At 38.1% G+C, this 19671-nt stretch overlaps 1 protein-coding gene across 1 annotated transcript; it reads left to right on the top strand.

Annotated features, from left to right (window-relative positions):
- Positions 1-398: 398 nt before the first annotated feature.
- Positions 399-15645, top strand: LOC149038098 (uncharacterized). Its single transcript, XM_089187177.1, has 5 exons — positions 399-530; positions 1515-1676; positions 1938-2015; positions 8520-8587; positions 9596-15645. Exons 1-5 carry the CDS (start codon positions 434-436, stop codon positions 13625-13627), a joined length of 4437 nt encoding a protein of 1478 aa, XP_089043303.1. The 5' UTR covers positions 399-433; the 3' UTR covers positions 13628-15645.
- The last annotated feature ends 4026 nt before the right edge of the window (positions 15646-19671 follow it).

Here is a 19671-nt window from a genome sequence, read left to right as displayed (position 1 = left end):
CCGACAGAAATACCGGAGGTCAAGTAAATTCGTTATATGAGTTCACACAACTCGGGTAATATTCAGACTGAAAATTTGCATATTTGAGCGGTCCAACGAAAAAAATCATTTCTCAAAAACTAAAATGTATTTTCACAAAAAAACTACACCACAATTATTAGGACATATTGGGCTACAAAATATGAAAGTAGGAGAGAAAACGAATTTGGGTGACTTGCCGCCGTTTGTCTGATGCATGTTGACATTAGCTCTTCATTGGCTTTTCATTTTGTGTCTATGTATCCCTCCCATTCTCAGAAGGGAAAAAATATTTATTTTGCAACTGGGTAATATGTTGAGCTGATGTTTATAACCATTTGCAATCACCTTTTTTCAGGCCAGGCTGACTTAAAAGAACAACTTTGTAAGAAGCATCAGTCTTCTTCCAGTTGCTATGGCTACAGGAAGAAGTTCAATTAAAGTTCCATGTGAAAATGAAGACTTACCTGACAAAGAAAATGCACCAAATTTTGACGAGGACACTTTACGAGGTGAGCTAGGTTCAACTTCGGCTTCAGTAATTGTTAGAACAATTTCTATTCGATCAGGATCAGTTTCAAGAATGCAAGCAGATGTGGAAAAGGATACATACACTGCATGAACACTGACTCTCATGACTCTCTTCTATGATTACAATATGCTGTTCATTGAGAAGATCTATGACACAGAAACTTTTGCTATTTTCTTTTCTAACAGTTCAAAGTAATAACACAAAGTTATAATAAGTTAAGACTTTATTTGATCATCATATAACATCCATTGTGTAAGTTTGCATCATAGGTACCATCATCATCATCACCATCATATTTCTATTTTAATGAAACATAATCACTTTGAAACCTTCAACATTCCCTCCCTTCTCCTCGAGCAACCCACAGGTATTTGATCTTCATCCAAGCCAAAGAGGGGGGAAGGGAGGGGTTTAACCCTGCCTGACTGGTGTCAGCGAATTTGAATAAAAACTGTCACATCTAATTTCCAGTAGAATACAAGTGTTAATTATCATTGAATATGGAGGTGTTTAAGGTAGATAGTGTACTTTCACTAACAAATGGCTCAGAAGAAATAAGGCTTCAAGGTCTAGGTTTTAAAGCTTGGTCAATTAGTTTTTAAAGCTTGATCAACTAGTTGAAAGTCAAATTGCTAATTATTTCGCCTTTTACATAAACTTGTGTGGGGCATTTGAACATTTTATTAATTTTTCCCAGGGAAAGGGAATTTTAGGGAAACCTATCTCCAAAAATTTAAATGCTCAGGGGTTTGCCTCAAGTTGAGTGATGCTTAACTCTCATCATTATTCTTACCCATGTTGTCACCTACATCATTGGCATCATCATAACTATTGAAAATCTGCAGATTTGAAATCTCCAGATCTTAACAGCTCTGATTATACACTAATAATTATTAAATAATACCACAGACTTTGACACCTATTTTAGAATTTTTTTTCGAATTATTTTATTTTTTCTTTGCAGCCACAGCTGATGTTTATAGAAATGAGGGTAATGAGGCCTTCAAGAAAGGAGATTTCATCAATGCTATTCATTTTTACACCAAAGGAATTAAAATGAACTGCAACGAGAAAGAACTGAAGGCCAAACTGCACAACAACAGGGCTATTGCACATTCTAAACTTGGTAAGATGATGAGAGCTTTAATAGGCATTTTTTTTTCTATTTTGAAGCTATTGAGTTGTCAGTAGTAGTTTTCTGAAAAAGGTGATCATTTTGAATGCATGCCCGGAAAAATTTACATCTTATCTTGGCCTCTCAAATATACAAAGAAGTAACCTCTTACCCCAGATATCAACGAGCATCACAAGTTTTTCTCAAAATTATAGTAATGGTAGTTGGTTTGCAACATGTATGGCTAATCAGAGATATTTATTTCAATAACAGGAAATCACCAGGATTCACTAAAGGATGCAGAAGCAGCCATTGAGATAAATCCAACTTTCCTCAAGGCAATTGCGAGAGGTTAGATATGTTAGCTATACTATAATAATAATAATAATAATAATAAAAAAAAGAACTCAACACTCTAAGGTTAAAATGAGGTTAAATAGAGTTCAATCTTGTCTCAATGGACTTTAATTAAGAGGTCGAGACCACCCTGATGTACATTTGAATCCAGCTCTTGACTGCTACGCCATTACTTCCATTAATCATGATGAGAATATTATTTTGAACCGGGTGAGGAACTCAATGCGGAATGCAAAGCAAAATTTCAGCATGAATATTTTAGTTCCTTAAGTCCAATGAGTCACAGGTGTCAGATATGTTAAGAGCGTGTCCACGAGAGCACCGGGCGCTCGTGCTACATGCCATCTCACCGATTTCAATGAAACTTTGCCTGTTTAAAGGGTCTACTCCAAAACTCAAAACGACAAACTGGTTTCTGTTTTGGTTTTTTTTCCGGGGGGAGATAGACCACCGCCCCGGTTTTTCTTGGTTTTCACCAAGGAAATCGCTTCAAATAGGTAAAATGTATGAAGCTCTCACTGCGATGGTATTTAACTGATTACTTTGAGAATTTGCACGCATATTTTTACATCCTTAGTTAATGTCTGCTGCGAGTATCAGTCAGTTTGATCAACGGCTTGTCAATCAACAGAGGCAAATATACGATGGTGTTTTTAGACTTTTTGATTCATCTAAATATTTGACAACTTTGAGGTCAAATATCACCCGTTGCCAGAAAGCTACAACACTAATCTTAATTACCCTTTATAACCCATCATTTCATCTCTGAAAATCATCAAAAAAATATTTGGGCACTACCGTATTTTTGTCTTGGATGCCTTTTAAAATCTGCGACTGTGACAAGTTTCTCTCAACTACACCTGTCACGCAATTCTTGCTCTAGGCAGTCACTTGACAAAATAAACCTACATTTTTTAGCTCTTTATACAAGATGATTGATCAAGAAAGGTAAAAATTGTGAAAAACTTTCGAGAAAAACTTTCGAGATACATGTAGAAGAAAAATCAATGGGAAAATCGTTTCTTTCTTGGGTCGTTTAATACTTTGAAGATTTGCTAAAATGAGCAGATATGGCTTTTGTACTGCACAAAACATTCGTTATTTTATAATTTGATTGTTTACCATCATCACTGCTCATTTTAGGAGATTTTAAAGTCACATGCTGCGTGTTGGCTGATATTACTACATGTTCCAGTGTGCTACAACTTCGGCTTTCACAGACGAGAAATTCTGCGCTCTCGCTCGAGAGCAAATATAAATTGTTCTATCGGACTAAAAACTGTGCTTCTATCCCGAAAATAAAATTAAAATAGTGTTGACGTTGTCACTTACCGTCATCGAACATTTCCATACAGAACTGCGCTATGCTAACATCTGTTGTGTGACCCGAAGACTCTCTGTAGGAATTATTCAAGCGCGTTGTTCATGCTATCTGCAAGATAACAATTTCAGAATAATCTACCTGCTTCGATCGTAACATATCTGCATATTTTTTCAAGCATTCTATTATTACATATAAATCTACATCTCTCTAGATCGAGTGTTGCCGGCGTTTAATTGCGTGACTTGTAAAATTTTTGAATAAGAATGAGCCAGCAGTAATTTGACAAGTAGCCTTCCTGCAAATTTCCCTTAATGAAATCCCAAGACATAGCCAGTTGTTTTCGTGAGCAAAGACAATAAATATGACAGAAAAGTGAGATGCGAATGTGTGTTGTTTTTTTTTTTAGCTTAATAGCAGCTGTTCCCTCTCCTGCAGTCTTCGTCTAACTTTTGCAAGGTCCCTCCTTATCTTCTGCCTTGTTCGGTCAGTTTCGAATTCTGAAGCTGGCATCGGCCTCTCAGTCCTCATTCATATTTACAGAGGAGTACCTCATCAATAAACCAATTTTTGTTACAGCAGATAACCGGCTGAAGTATCGAGCGATTTGCTGCTGTATCAACCGGTCAGTCTTAGACAACATTTCTGGCTGGTGTCGTCTCTTAAACTCTCTCGATATTTGGGAAATGACATTAGAGGCGGTTGTCTTACTAGTTTCCTCCCTTGCCCAGCACACGTCTAGGAGATAATTCCCTGCTTTCTGAGAAAAGGTGGCTGTTTTTTGTGTTTTCCACAGAGCCCATCCAAAGTCCTCTTGGCTAGTTAGGGATTGTTCGTCAGAATTTTTACCTGAAGTCCGACCTCGAACGTAGCCGTCCCCTATAGAATGGCAAGCCGGTCTTAGTCCATTTCATCTTGATCTTATCCTAGGCGGAATTTTTTTGTCGGCTTCACTGTGTTTGTCTTTGTCAGGGTACATTTGGATGGCAGCCAATGACTGAAACGTCTTGATACATCCTTCTTTTAGCAAGAATATCTCGCTTTCTTGTTCCATCTATGACGGATTGGGTATAGTTCTCGCGATGACCTACGTTCAGAAATCTGTGTTTGCTAATAACCACCCGCTTCTACGACCAGTTTGCTGAAGGTTTCTAATGTGACGAGCCTAGTGAGACCCTGAGGTGCTTCAAACTGTGCCAGTTGGTCTGCGCTATAAACTTGTCGCAGTTCTTAAGTCAGAGGGAGGATCGCCCACCTCTATCTACGTAAGCGCCTCTACAGTACCTGCGTATCCCTAGCAATCATATGATATAAAGTTCATCTCAGTCACAAATCACCAGTTAGGAAAACTGATGTTCAGATAAGAGCTCTTCTTGCCCTTCTTCCTTATTCATTGTCGACTCTAAGATAGCAGTTACAGTACGCGTTCTATTTAGGTTTAAAGTCACCTTGCCGCCACCAGAAAGACTCGCCACCAGCTTTGATTTCTTCTGCCATCTGCAGATTCATCTCTCTCTCTCTCACTTTATGTCTCCGATTTTTATGAGGAGGAAACCGGCATTTACGAACCCGAAGGTCTGAATCACACACCAAGTTGTGCACGATATTTGAGGTACATCGTGAAATCGCGGCCTTCGTAATCTCCAAATAAGCCAATACGCGCTAGAATGAGGTCCATCTCGGACGAAACGCATGTTTGGGATACATCGACGTCTCTCAAATGTTTTTTTTTTTTTTTTTTTTTAAGCTGTATACCCACGAATTTAGAGGTATGAGCTTTTGCCGTCCCTGGCAAGCGCGAGAAAAGTAACATTTGGTTCTACAGTTAGTTGCAAATGAACAAGACAACTGCACCATCTTGACTTTATCAATTCGAGTGTTAGATTGAATTGAGGGCTTTTTAGACAATCGATTTCTTATATGGCATCACTATGAAGACGTAATACAACTGATACACCTACACTACATTGGATTAACAATGTATGTTGCGCTGTTGCGAGAAGGAGGAAAATATACGAAAGTGTACGCTCTTTTTAAAAAGAGTTTCAGAGACATTTCAGAGATGTCTATCTTTGATCGGCTTTCACAAAAAAATGACCCCCACTTAAATTTACTAGGAAAAATGAACTTACCAACTCCTTGAAAAAATTGGAATTCATTTGACCGATACGCCGGTTGTTTCAATTTTTCTTTTTCCTCGGGCTGCTATGAAACAGTTCATAAGTGACTAATGATTAAAGTGTTTTGAAATGCCGTTCGGGATTTGTCTTTTTTTTCTGCGTGCAAATCAGGGGTAGACAAAGTTTTTAAAACATTTGACTAGACTTTCATGGAGTTCACCTCAATAATTTTTGTCGGCCAGAGTCACGACGCGCCAAGCTAAGCGACATCGCCCTCCAGTAAAAAAATTTTCCAAAGAATAAACGTGGCGAGCGTGAGGAAATGCAAATTTTTTTCATCATTGTGATCAAAGCCCAATGATGTACCTAAATTGGTACTTACGGTATCAAACCATTGATTATGACAGAAAAAACTTGTATTTATCTCCCACGCGTTTCGTCTGACAATAGTAGACTTCATCAAGGATTTTTTCAAGCAGGGTAAATAAGCTTGCTGATATACAATTAGTAAATAAGTTATCTCTTTACTATTGAAGTCAGTGGATAGAATACGCCAGGTGCGCCTACGGTGTTATACATGCGTGACATTTTCCGGACGTTACATGTACGAGTACGTGATCCGTTTAAGGGTCAAAGATTTAGTGTAAATATTTCACTCCTCAACATCACCCAATGTCTCTAGTTTACAGAGGTCTTAGAACGTGTCATTATATGGAGTTGCCTTCTGCGGGTAGAAGACTACATACGAATTTCTCAGGCGTAATTGCCTTTGATTTCTCAATTGATGTTGTCGCTAACAGTTTTTGGGAGTCACGAGACAAAAAAACTTATTAGGACCTAGTTTCATGTTCTAATGGAAATAAATAGCAAATAAAAACACATTTTCTTGAGAAATAGTCACAAATGACGGGGGTTCTCCGAAACAAATAATGATAAAAAAGGATTTCAGTTCTGGTCAATATTGACTTTTCATGGCCTATTTCCAAATCTGAGGGAACGTGCTGAGGGAATAAAAAAACATAAATGTGTGATAATGCAAGCAAGAGAATGAAAATACAAATAAAGAAAAAGAAGAAAACATAGGAACCCGTGTGCAGATATCTTTTGAACCAGACCTACACACATAAGCCCGACACCAGCCAGAGAAACTCGAAAGAGTCCCGTATATGAACTAGCTCGCACGTGCACGCAGGAAAGGCCATGACAATCAGCGAAAATAATAGCAAATGCAGATGATATTTGGAAGATTAGGAACTTTTTAGAAACGTCTTCTTGAAAAAAAAAAAAAAAACAATTTTTACTTCTCATAAAAGGTCACGCAGTGACCCTACAAATACTATTCCTATACGTGGAATTTCTTGATGGTGGAAAGTGGAAAAAACATTTTCCACTCTTATTTTCTGGAAACACGGCGTAGTTAATGAATTTATGGGGCTATTGATATTTAACAAATAGAGAAGCCTTGACTGTGCTCTGTTCTGTTATAAAGCACGCAGAAAGCGGCTTACACACGTAAATTACGGCGCCTGGTATGTTTACAAACCTTTGTTTGATTCTTCTGTTGCTACTTGCCGACTCGCTTCAGTTTCGAAATTCCAATTATCGGAAAAAAGCTGAAAAGAAGTCCCGGAAAAGGTCGAACATAGTACAATTGGCAGATGGCGTGACAGCTTTAGCTCAGCTCTATGCTCTATACTCTCATAGAGCACGCTCTTTCAACCAATGACAGCGCGCGTTATATGCGAACTTTCTTATAATTCCTAACAAATAAGGGGGGCAGAGTTTCCCGTCATTCGCGGTATGGAAAAGCCGAAGTTGTTACACTCGGAACTTGTACGTCAACAAGCAGGCGACATGTGACCTTAAAATCTCCTCTCCTGTTAAAGTTTCCTAATTGTAAACTGTGCGATAATGATAATAGACGATCAAAGTATAGGCTAATGAATGTTTTGTTCTGTACAAGAGCCCTATGTCCTGATTTTAGCAAATCTTCAAAGTAATAAACGACTGAAGAAAGAAACGCTACGATTTTCCCACTAATCTTCCGTCAACATGCATCTCTCTAAATGTGAAAATTGCCATTCCTACAAATTATCTCGAAAGTTTTTCACATTTTTCACCTTTCTTGAGCAATCATCTTGTATAAAGAGCTAAAAAATGTAGGTTTATTTTGTCAAGTGACCGCCTAGAGCAAGAATTGCGTGACAGGTGTAGTTGAGAGAAACTTGTCACAGTCGCAGATTTTAAAAAGTATCCAAGGCAAAAATACGGTAGTGCCCAAATATTTTTTTGATGATTTTCAGAGATGAAATGATGGGTTATAAAGGGTAATTAAGATTAGTGTTGTAGCTTTCTGGCAACGGGTGATATTTGACCTCAAAGTTGACAAATATTTAGATGAATCAAAAAGTCTAAAAACACCATCGTATATTTGCCTCTGTTGATTGACAAGCCGTCGATCAAACTGACTGATACTCGCGGCGGCCATTAACTAAGGATGTTAAAATATGTGTGCAGATCTTCAAAGTAATCGGTTGAATACCATTGCAGTGAGAGCTTCATACATTTTACCTATTTGAAACGATTTCCTTGGTGAAAACCAAGAAAAAGCGGGGGGTGGTCTATCTCCCCCTGGAACCAAAACAGAAATCAGACTGTTTTTTGGAGTTTTGGGGTAGACCCTTTAAACTGACAAAGTTTCATTGAAATCGGTGAGATGGCATGTAGCACGACTGAACGGTGCTCTCGTGGACATGCTCTGAAGTCACTGTCTAGCTGTTTTAAAAAGAAGGATCAGGACTTACCTAACTTTTAGTGTTTTTGTGGGAGTTGTTGATCCTAATTTAAGTGTTCTTAGAAGTTTCAGTTGTCTGTAAGGCTAAATAAATCTAACTGAAACCTAATAGGGCCTGTTTATTCTTTTCCGTTTAGTTTTTTTTGCATTGTTTTGTTTTGTCTTTTTTTTTCTTCTGGTCTGTAAGGATTTCAATGGTTTCAGGTTCTTTTTTCAGAATTGAGCTACAGTAATAGTATGCTTCTTTGTGTTGTTGCCTACAGGAGCCTCTGCTTGTGTTGAATTGAAGAGATTTGAAGAAGCAATCACTTGGTGTGATAAGGGACTAGCTGTATCCTTTGAAGGAATCTTTCATTTTTAACCGTTGGTATAATGGAAAAAAGTTTCCATAATTTGATGTTTCAAGGGTGAAAATACAAAGAAGGGTATTAATTATGATGGGAACTTGTCAGCTCATATACTTTAAGTGTGCGTGATTAAAAACATAGGAGAAGCTATTACCTCATGACTTATTAATTAAATTACTCCTTTTAGCCAATTTGACTTAATTCTACTATCCATGCCAATAACTGGTACATTAGTTTACATAACCCTTTAATTTCCCAGACCAAATTTGTAATTATCCTTACTGTCAACCATACAATTCTTGTAATGTTAGTACAGAGAATTCAGTATTGCATCAACTAACTATTTTTAAATTGATATATCTTTTTTACTCTCAACACTTATCTGATTGATATTGTATTGCTATTGTAAGGAGAAATTCTCTTTTGGTCACTCACAGGAGTTAAAGGGTTAGAAGACTAAATTTTATCCAGTTTATGCATCTTACTTGGGTAGATGATCTCTCTAAAATAAGCCAAAACAAAAAGCTCGGTAATGTTTACATATCTCATGCAGATTTTCTTGCCTTCGACCTTTTGCCACTACTTAGAGACTCGGAAACTTTCGTTGTGCTTTCCTATGGACAAATAAAAATTTTAAAGACACGTATTTGTGTTATAGACTCATTTCTTCCACTGCTGTAAAACATTTGTCTGATGTTAAGGCTATATTAATTTAAAAATTGAGCAAGTGCTGCTCAGTTTTTGGAAACTAGGGATTAAATCTAGATATTGCGCTTTAAATTTTGAGGCTGCACACAGAAAAAAAACATTTTTTGAAGTGTAGATTTACTTCATAACTGACTTTAAGACTGAATTTTGATAAATCCTCTACCTTTCATGCAAAGCCCTCCTAACGGGCCATTTTATAGTTAAAATGGACTATTACATATCAATATGATCAGAAACATAACCTTTTTTGTTTTTTCCACATTTGCAACCTTAACATAAAAAAGATTGACAAAAACAATAGGATCTTCTTGTCATTAAGACTTCAGTCTGTCAGTGAAGTGAGAGATAAATCCATGGAGAAAAAAGTACCTATTAGTCATGACCACGGTAGTGCAAGTTCAGGTGATGTCAAGAAAGTCATAGTTCTCTATAATCAGGGAGAAAAAGCCATAGAGTACCACAACCTACATCTTAAAAAAGCTAAAGAAGTAGGAGACAAGCATGGAGAGAGTAAGGCTTATGGCAATCTTGGCAATGCTTATCACCGTCTGGGTGATTTCAAAAAAGCCATAGAGTACCACAACCTACATCTTAAAATAGCTAAAGAAGTAGGAGACAAGCATGGGGAGGGTGTTGCTTATGGCAATCTTGGCAATGCTTATCACCGTCTGGGTGATTTCAAAAAAGCCATAGAATACCACAACCTACATCTTAAAATAGCTAAAGAAGTAGGAGACAAGCATGGGGAGGGTGGTGCTTATGGCAATCTTGGCAATGCTTATTTTAGTCTGGGCGATTTCAAAAAAGCCATAGAGTACTACAACCTACATCTTAAAATAGCTAAAGAAGTAGGAGACAAGCATGGGGAGGGTGTTGCTTATGGCAATCTTGGCAATGCTTATGGCCGTCTGGGTGATTTCAAAAAAGCCATAGAGTACCACAACCTAGATCTTAAAATAGCTAAAGAAGTAGGAGACAACCATGAAGAGGGTGTTGCTTATGGCAATCTTGGCAATGCTTATCTTAGTCTAGGTGATTTCAAAAAAGCCATAGAGTACCACAACCTACATCTTAAAATAGCTAAAGAAGTAGGAGACAAGCATGGGGAGGGTGTTGCTTATGGCAATCTTGGCAATGCTTATCACCGTCTGGGTGATTTCAAAAAAGCCATAGAGTACCAAAACCTAGATCTTAAAATAGCTAAAGAAGTAGGAGACAACCATGGGGAGGGTGTTGCTTATGGCAATCTTGGCATTGCTTATCTTAGTCTAGGTGATTTCAAAAAAGCCATAGAGTACCACAACCTACATCTTAAAATAGCTAAAGAAGTAGGAGACAAGCATGGGGAGGGTGTTGCTTATGGCAATCTTGGCAATGCTTATCACCGTCTGGGTGATTTCAAAAAAGCCATAGAGTACCACAACCTAGATCTTAAAATAGCTAAAGAAGTAGGAGACAACCATGGGGAGGGTGTTGCTTATGGCAATCTTGGCAATGCTTATCTTAGTCTAGGTGATTTCAAAAAAGCCATAGAGTACCACAACCTACATCTTAAAATAGCTAAAGAAGTAGGAGTCAAGCATGGGGAGGGTGTTGCTTATGGCAATCTTGGCAATGCTTATCACCGTCTGGGTGATTTCAAAAAAGCCATAGAGTACCACAACCTAGATCTTAAAATAGCTAAAGAAGTAGGAGACAAGCATGGGGAGGGTAACGCTTATGGCAATCTTGGCAATGCTTATCACAGTCTGGGTGATTTCAAAAAAGCCATAGAGTACCAAAACCTAGATCTTAAAATAGCTAAAGAAGTAGGAGACAACCATGGGGAGGGTGTTGCTTATGGCAATCTTGGCATTGCTTATCTTAGTCTAGGTGATTTCAAAAAAGCCATAGAGTACCACAACCTACATCTTAAAATAGCTAAAGAAGTAGGAGTCAAGCATGGGGAGGGTGTTGCTTATGGCAATCTTGGCAATGCTTATCACCGTCTGGGTGATTTCAAAAAAGCCATAGAGTACCACAACCTAGATCTTAAAATAGCTAAAGAAGTAGGAGACAAGCATGGGGAGGGTAACGCTTATGGCAATCTTGGCAATGCTTATCACAGTCTGGGTGATTTCAAAAAAGCCATAGAGTACCAAAACCTAGATCTTAAAATAGCTAAAGAAGTAGGAGACAACCATGGGGAGGGTGTTGCTTATGGCAATCTTGGCATTGCTTATCTTAGTCTAGGTGATTTCAAAAAAGCCATAGAGTACCACAACCTACATCTTAAAATAGCTAAAGAAGTAGGAGACAAGCATGGGGAGGGTAACGCTTATGGCAATCTTGGCAATGCTTATGGCCGTCTGGGTGATTTCAAAAAAGCCATAGAGTACCACAACCTACATCTTAAAATAGCTAAAGAAGTAGGAGACAAGCATGGGGAGGGTGGTTCTTATGGCAATCTTGGCAATGCTTATCACAGTCTCGGTGATTTAAAAAAAGCCATAGAGTACCACAACCTGAATCTTAAAATAGCTAAAGAAGTAGGAGACAACCATGGGGAGGGTGTTGCTTATGGCAATCTTGGCAATGCTTATCACCGTCTCGGTGATTTCAAAAAAGCCATAGAGTACCACAACCTACATCTTAAAATAGCTAAAGAAGTAGGAGACAAGCATGGGGAGGGTGGTTCTTATGGCAATCTTGGCAATGCTTATGGCCGTCTGGGTGATTTAAAAAAAGCCATAGAGTACCACAACCTACATCTTATAGTAGCTAAAGAAGTAGGAGACAAATCCATGGAGTCAAAGGCCTACCATTCATTAGGATGGGTTTGTGAGTTGCAAGGTGGACTGCCTAAAGCCGTTGAACATTACCAAGCTAGCATAAACTTATTCAATTCCTTGAGAGTACTTCTAATATCTAAAGATGAGTGGAAAGTTAATTTTCGAAATCAGCATCAAGTGGCGTATACGGGTTTGTGGAGAGTTCTCGTAGAACAAGGTAATGTAGATGAAGCCTTATTTATTGCTGAGAAAGGACGAGCTCAAGCTCTGACCGACCTCATGGAATCCAGTTTTTGTGGTGGAACAAGTCACCACAAGGGAGAAGATGAAGATTGCGCAGTTTTAAAAAACGTTCCATCAAACACTGTCTTTCAGGCAGTGGACGAAGCTAACGTCCATCTTTGGGTTGTGTCCGAAGGAAAACAAGTTCAGTTAAGACAAAGTAAACTCAAAGGTTTTGTTTCAGAGAATAGGGGATCTAGCCTGTCCTTTGAGTCGTTCATGCTCGGTGTCTATACACAACTTGGTGTTCGTTTTAATGTGAGATGCGAGAATCGATCTTTAGATGCTTTGAGGGAGAGCCGTTCGAAAGTGGATGAGAAAACCAAAGAAGCCAAGCCTCAGCCTCACATCCAACAAGACGGATGCTTGAGCACTTTGTATGATATCGTTATGAAGCCGGTGGCGGACATGATTGAAGGGGATGAGCTACTCATTATTCCTGATGGACCCCTGTGGATCGCTCCTTACGCTGCATTGAAGGATGGTAATTCTAAATACCTGTGTGAATCGTTCACAATCCGAGTCGCTCCATCGTTAGCAAGTCTTAGACTCATTGCCGATTGCCCAGATGATTATCACAAAAGCAGTGGTGCGTTACTTGTAGGAGATCCGTTGGTATCCGAGGTTACTAACAGCGAGGGAAAGAAAGTCTTGGAGCAGCTTGAGTATGCTAAAAAAGAAGTAGAAATGATCGGAAAAATTCTGAATATCACGCCAATCACTGGCAGTCAGGCCACGAAACGTGAGGTGTTGAAAAGACTCAGTTCCGTTTCCCTAGTTCACTTTGCGGCACACGGATGTATGGAAACTGGCGAAATTGCTCTTACACCTGACCCAGACCGAGTATCTACTGCGCCAACCGAGGAAGATTACATTTTAACAATTGGAGATGTGTTGAATGCTCAACTTCGGGCCAAACTTGTTGTGCTTAGTTGCTGCCACAGCGGCCGGGGCGAGATCAAGGCTGAAGGTGTGGTTGGCATTGCGCGCGCTTTTATGGGGGCTGGTGCTCGGTCTATTGTGGCGTCCCTGTGGGCGATTGATGACGAGGCTACTCTTGAGTTCATGAAATACTTTTATCAACATCTTGCAGGAGGTAAACCAGCAAGCGAGTCACTGAAGCTGGCCATGAAAAGCCTCAGAGAATCAGACAAGTTCTGCGACATCAAACACTGGGCGCCCTTTTTGCTGATTGGAGATGACGTCACTCTTGACTTCAAGGGAAAGGAAAGAGAAAATTTGAATATGAAATCACATAAATGAAAACTTTTTTATTTCATCTCAAAATGAGTGACGAAGGAACTTGGAAGGTTTAAATGCTTCTCCATTTTGGCGCTTTTTGGCTATTTTTCATTACTTTTCACTTTTTTGTTAGATGGAACTTGAGATGTGTGACTTTACTTTGGTGAAGAAATAAAACAGACTATTTCAGTATATTTTGTTCAGTGGAATTGCTATATTTTTACCTTTACAAATTTAGATGCTTGCGAAGAGAACAAGATGCAACAAGGCTTCTGTTGTTAATGCCTGAAGTTGTTGAAGGCGACTACGAGGTTTTCGTTTCGCCAAAATGACACTCAGATCTGTTCCTTTATTGCAATCAGTTATGTGTAAAATAATTTAAAGGTTTCTTTTCTTGTACACAACCAGGAGCTTGTCCACTGGGTTTTAATTACGTTGATACTCTAAGCTTTTGATAAGCAAAGAAACAATTTGTCATTTGCAAAAGGTGGTGAAATTTTAATTTCAAAAATGTGATTTGCAAACTTCGCAGCCATATGTGAATTGATCTTAATGGTTTTTCTACGTCATAAATTACTTTGTTGCAATTTGCAATTATCTTTACAAAAAAATTGATTATCATTTTCAACCTTTTTTGAATCCATTTTAATGCAATCTAATTCCATCGGTGCCAAGATTGCCATTCTAAGCTTAATTTGAAGAAGTAATCATCAGAGATGATGTTGTTGAATTTACTGACCATATGTTAGAGACATAAGACCTACTCTCAGGGGTGTGGTCAGCCTCTAGTTCCGTGGGCCCAGCCTACAATTGTTTTCCGCCCGCTTGACTTTTTAATATGACTCTTACAAATGTTGAAACAAAAATTGAAATTTCTAAGGGAAAAGGCCTACAACAAGTCAAAGAGCTGGCTACAACGGCCTGCTTTCAATCAAACGAGTTTGATCAATTTTAGTCCGTTTTATCAAACACTCATCAGTTTGTTTTAGAGAACGACGACAGAGATAAATTGTCCATGTAATCTAAACAAGGAAATAGCGAAGCAGAGTTTACTTTAACTAAAGTTTCCATTGCTGTGACTTTTAATGTAGGTGACATGGAATTTTTTGTTTTCATTAGGAAAATATTTACGCCAATAAATTAGGGAAACACTTGAAGTAAGGCATGTAGTCCTCAGTGGGAATTATTTTGGTGAAAATGTTCATGAATAAATGTAAATCTAGGCCGTAGTTAAAAAGGTTCAGGGCTTCGGGATAAAACTTGCATTTTTTTGAAAATTTGCTGTTCAAATTTTTTTCATGGCTTTAAATTTACCCTAGTATAATTTGGAGATGTCTGATGATATCTTTCTTAGATTTAAGAATTTATACTTAGGTATTCAGAGCACGCTGTGTAATTAGAACCCGTTATGTGGTCAAAAGTTTAAGGTATACTGTTTCACAGCTGTTCTAAAAGAAATTTTTGTAAAATCAATGTTAATTTTTGACAGATTTTCATAACTACCATTGGTATATGCTGGTATAAAATGTAATAGTTAACCTTGCACATGGTTGAATATGATGTAACGTAGGATTTTAAAAACAAGCTGGGACAATTTCGACTAAACATTCTTTTTATAATGTCAGTGTATTTGGTGTGAATTGTTTTGATGCTGTTTGTATTTAAAGTTGAAGCTATTTGTTCATTTACCTTAGTTTTAATTCATTAACCCATTAACTCCCAAGTTGTGAAGAAAAATTCTACCAACTGATAAGAATGTGTTTCTTTGTTGCTTCATTCTGAGAATTCGATGAAACATAACGTTCCTAGTGAAAAATAATCCGCTAGTTTAGATTTTCTCTAATTCTTATTAACACCATGTTTGTCGGTACATTAATTTTGCGAGGAGAATTTAAGTTATGATCAATCTTGGGAATAAATGGGTTCATTTTAGTGTCTCCGTTTAGCGCGTACTTTACTTAATGCCTTGAACAATTTAATGCAGTTTGTATTGTACTTTTTTTTACTTTTTTGTGTAAGAGAAATAGAGAGTGTATAAACTACAAAAACTGCGTTTATTTTCATTGTCTGTCTCCATATTCTAAGGATTCGCGTGAGATGCAGGGAGAACAGATCCTACGGGGACTTCAATGCTTGTTTTGACCCGCGCGCGCCAAGTTGATAATCTTTGCAGCTGACAGTGTACTGATATTCCATGTTTCAAACCCCCACCCACTTAACAAACGCTCGTCGACTCTTCGATTGTGTCTCTTTCACTGTCTACAGTTCTCCATATTGTCACACGATTTTGAATGCCGACGGACGTGTTCATACTGTTACCTGTGTGCGCCCTTTTTACCTTTTTACACCTTTTCACATTTGTGCGTCTCTTTTTTCTCCTTTCTTTTGTTCTTTCCCTTTTTTTCATCGCACTTTTCCTTTATTCACATCTTTACGCACACTTCTTTCATCGCCATCAACTTTATTCTTCTACGCGCTTCATTAGACGCGACTATCTCCTTGTCTGTTTCAGTTTTCATTCGTCTCAATCCTCGCGCAACGTCAGGTCTCTTACAACTCATATACCTCCTTACTTCCCCAGAGTAGTTGTTATTATGCTTATTTTGTTCACTTTAGGATGCTGTCCTCTTAGCATCATGTCTAGTAAAATCTTAGTTTTCCTTTCGACTCATTCCAAGTCCACAGGGTCTCAATTTTAAGTCTCACTTGCCAGTGTTTGCTCTCCTTGGTCCTCTCATCACAGTAGCAGCTATAAAACGAAAGAGCTCCCTCTAAGTCTCTGCGACATAATCGATGCATTTTGTTGGAAACGAGTCCTTCAATGTCCAAATTAAGGCTTCTTCTATCATCTGATTGGGAATGGATCAAACTCTCGCCCAGGGTCCACCTACATCGTGAGTCCAAGATGGCAGTAGGCCAATCCACAGACTTCTCCGAGTCGGTAGCCGTCATCTTGGATGCAGACGCAGAGAGGACCTTGAAAAAGTGTTTTTACAAAACAATAATCAAGAAAGGTAAGTTATTGTAATGCTTCCTAAGAGGTAGTCGATAACAGCCCGAGAGATTCATTAGGAGCAAACACGTTCCGTCCATTATTGGACTCCATGTCTCCTTACGTTGTAGAACAAACTCCTCGAATACGCACGCCTATATGCCCCTCTCCTCCTCCCCTAAATAGCACTATACATCCCTTTATTGCATCTTTTAAAATTATACAGCACAATACAACATTATACCCCTGAGTAGCACTGTATATCCGTAAAATGAAGTAACTGTGCAGCGCATCACAACAATATGAACCCCTAAATAGTACTATGCTTCCCTTTACTGAATTTTTTTCAGCATACAGCGCTCTATAAACTATTGCTCCAATTTGGCACGAAAATAATTGTGGATATTTGTCCGCCGACATTATCTATTCCAAGATGCCAAAACTGTGAGCTTCGAGGGACAATGTCCAAGGACAAATATCCGAACATATTTTCGTGCAAAATAGAGGCTATTGTGATTTTTATCCTTCAATTATTTTGCAACGCTCGTGAAAGAATCTTTATGAACAGCTCACTGAATTGAATTAAACTTGAAACGAAGACTTATCGAGGTAGACGTAAGGTTTGCGAATTGGGCAATATCGTTTGCGTGATATTCTTGGATATCATCCAGTATTAGTTGGGGGATATTTAGTCACTTGCTGCGTTTACACCAATTGCGCGCGAGCAAAAATATTTGATGGATCATAAAAAGCAACAAGTACCCCTAGATAGCACTGTACTTCCACAATTTACATCACAATACAGCGCTATAAAACAACATGTACCCTTAAATAGTACTATACGTCTCTCTTCTGCAGTTTACATCACTATACAGCGCTGTACAACAATATATACCCCTAGATAGCATTATACTTCTCGCTACTGCAGTTTACATCCATATACAGCGCTATACAACAATATGCACCCCTAGATACCACTATACTTCACTCTTTTGCACTCTACATCACGATACAGCGCTATACAACATTATCTACCCCTAGATAGCATTATACTTCTCGCTACTGCAGTTTACATTACTATACAGCTCTATACAACAATATTTACCCCTAAGTAAATAACCAGCGCAGTCGTGACTCGTTTGACGTGAAGACACAGAGATGGCGAGTTGATTAAGGCTTTAAATTTCAAACTCTTAAAGACGGGAAATATTTCTGAAACAAAATCATTCACGAACATCACTATTAATTCTGAATAATGTAAATTCGATTCACGTTTACTTTAGATAATAAATTTTACTCCCATTTTGCCAATCATACAAAGAAATCAATACACTAAGCAATACCTACAACAACAAGACACAGTTACACAGTTGTAAATCTCCATCCTCATCCTCAGTAGAACTATGCTATCACAAAGGTGGAATAATTGCGGAAGAATAACCGCGCTTAAGACCTTCCTATATACCAAGGAATTCGTGCCACTGGATTCGACATGTGCCAGTAACCTACTTTCACATTTAACGTGACGTTTAGCTAAGATCAGCAAACTGTTTCTTTTTTTCTTCATTTTAAACGATTCCAATCCTAATAGTGGTATCATATTTGGATAAGAAAGCTAATGTCAACTCGAGACTCTGCTTTAATTTTTTTTGATGAAATGAAACAGAACAAACCAGAGATACCACGTACTTAAAACACTAACCGTTTAAACATTTTCTTCCACATGACGCTCTTAACGGGCTCAACGAGCTGCCAAAATTCTCTTCAAATCCGTTTTCGTTCGTGTGATAGCTTGACTTCTATTTCTATTTGACAGTTCAGTTCGACAGTTTGACTGTTAAACCTTAAATGAAGATTTGTAGACACCAGCTGAATAGATTTATGAATTTGCTTAACGGTGAATGAACGCATTGAAATCAAAATTGATTTTCTTTAAGCTCAGCTCACTGAACTACAAGTCTGCTGTCAGATGATTAACGTGGACGCTATTTTAGTCCCTTAAATTTCTCATTTCTCAATGCGTCAGAAATTGAAATTATATTCATGAAACAGGGACGCATTTTGCGATACAAATCTTGGCAATGACTGGTGTAAGCCGCAAAGGTACAACGGACGATTACTGGTCATTCTGATTTTTCGGTCATTGCTAACGTAGTACTTGTGGTCATAAGCATCATCCTAAGCAGGCCCTTGCAAAAGTTTCACCAAAACTGCAGAGACCTGGAGATTTTCGCTAAAACACACAACATTGGGGTAATATCAAGGTAAGAAAAAAAAACTATTTTTGATTTTAATGAAGCCTTTTGAATTTTCTGAAACACACTTACAAGTGCAATGACAGCTGAATGTTCCTAATAAAGACGAAATAACCTTGGCTTTGCTCCCTAAAATAATGACTTAATATTTAGAAAGCAATCATATGATTTGAGTGATCAGTTCCGTAATGTTTACCCTGAAACGGCATTTAAAAAATCGAAAACCATTTCTAGCTTCCTCACAGAACTCATGTTGTGCTTCTTGTGTTGTTTCGCTGCTCGTCTGTCTTCGTCCTTTAAAATGATAAGTTTGTTTGGGACATTAGGATTAGTTTTTTTTAGCAAAATAACTGGCCCAGCTATGACTGCCCTATTTACCGGACCAGGTAGGAATTCGCATTAGCTGATCTTTTTTATTTTTTTTCTCAGTTTAACACAGAGAACTCTTACACAATAAACTTTCAGCACCTTTGCTCTCTCAAAGTTCAGAGCCCTCTTACTTCATAACTTTTTCATTCAGTACGATGGTGTTGTAGTCTTCACGGCTTACTGTTTTGAAAAATTCCTAAACTACACAGCATTGAATCGTCGTTGTTAAGTGCTTCTTAATAATTGTGTGCTGAATATAATACGCGCCTATCAAAATAACATGTCCATTTAATATGAAGCGAAACTAACGACGTACATCTAAAAAGTTCTGCTTTGATTCTTTTTTATCCCTTAGTATTGATCAAAGGATCAACAGTTTTTAAGGAGAGATCAGTGTGTTGTGTTTCAACAATGAAGTGATTGAACGAATATTTATGGAAGATTTTACG

The sequence above is a fragment of the Pocillopora damicornis genome, chromosome 11, assembly GCF_964200805.1.
Source record: "Pocillopora damicornis chromosome 11, jaPocDami1.2, whole genome shotgun sequence".
Taxonomy (NCBI): domain Eukaryota; kingdom Metazoa; phylum Cnidaria; class Anthozoa; order Scleractinia; family Pocilloporidae; genus Pocillopora; species Pocillopora damicornis.
The sequence above is the reverse complement of the archived record's forward strand: the minus strand, read 5'-3'. Positions and strand labels throughout refer to the sequence as shown.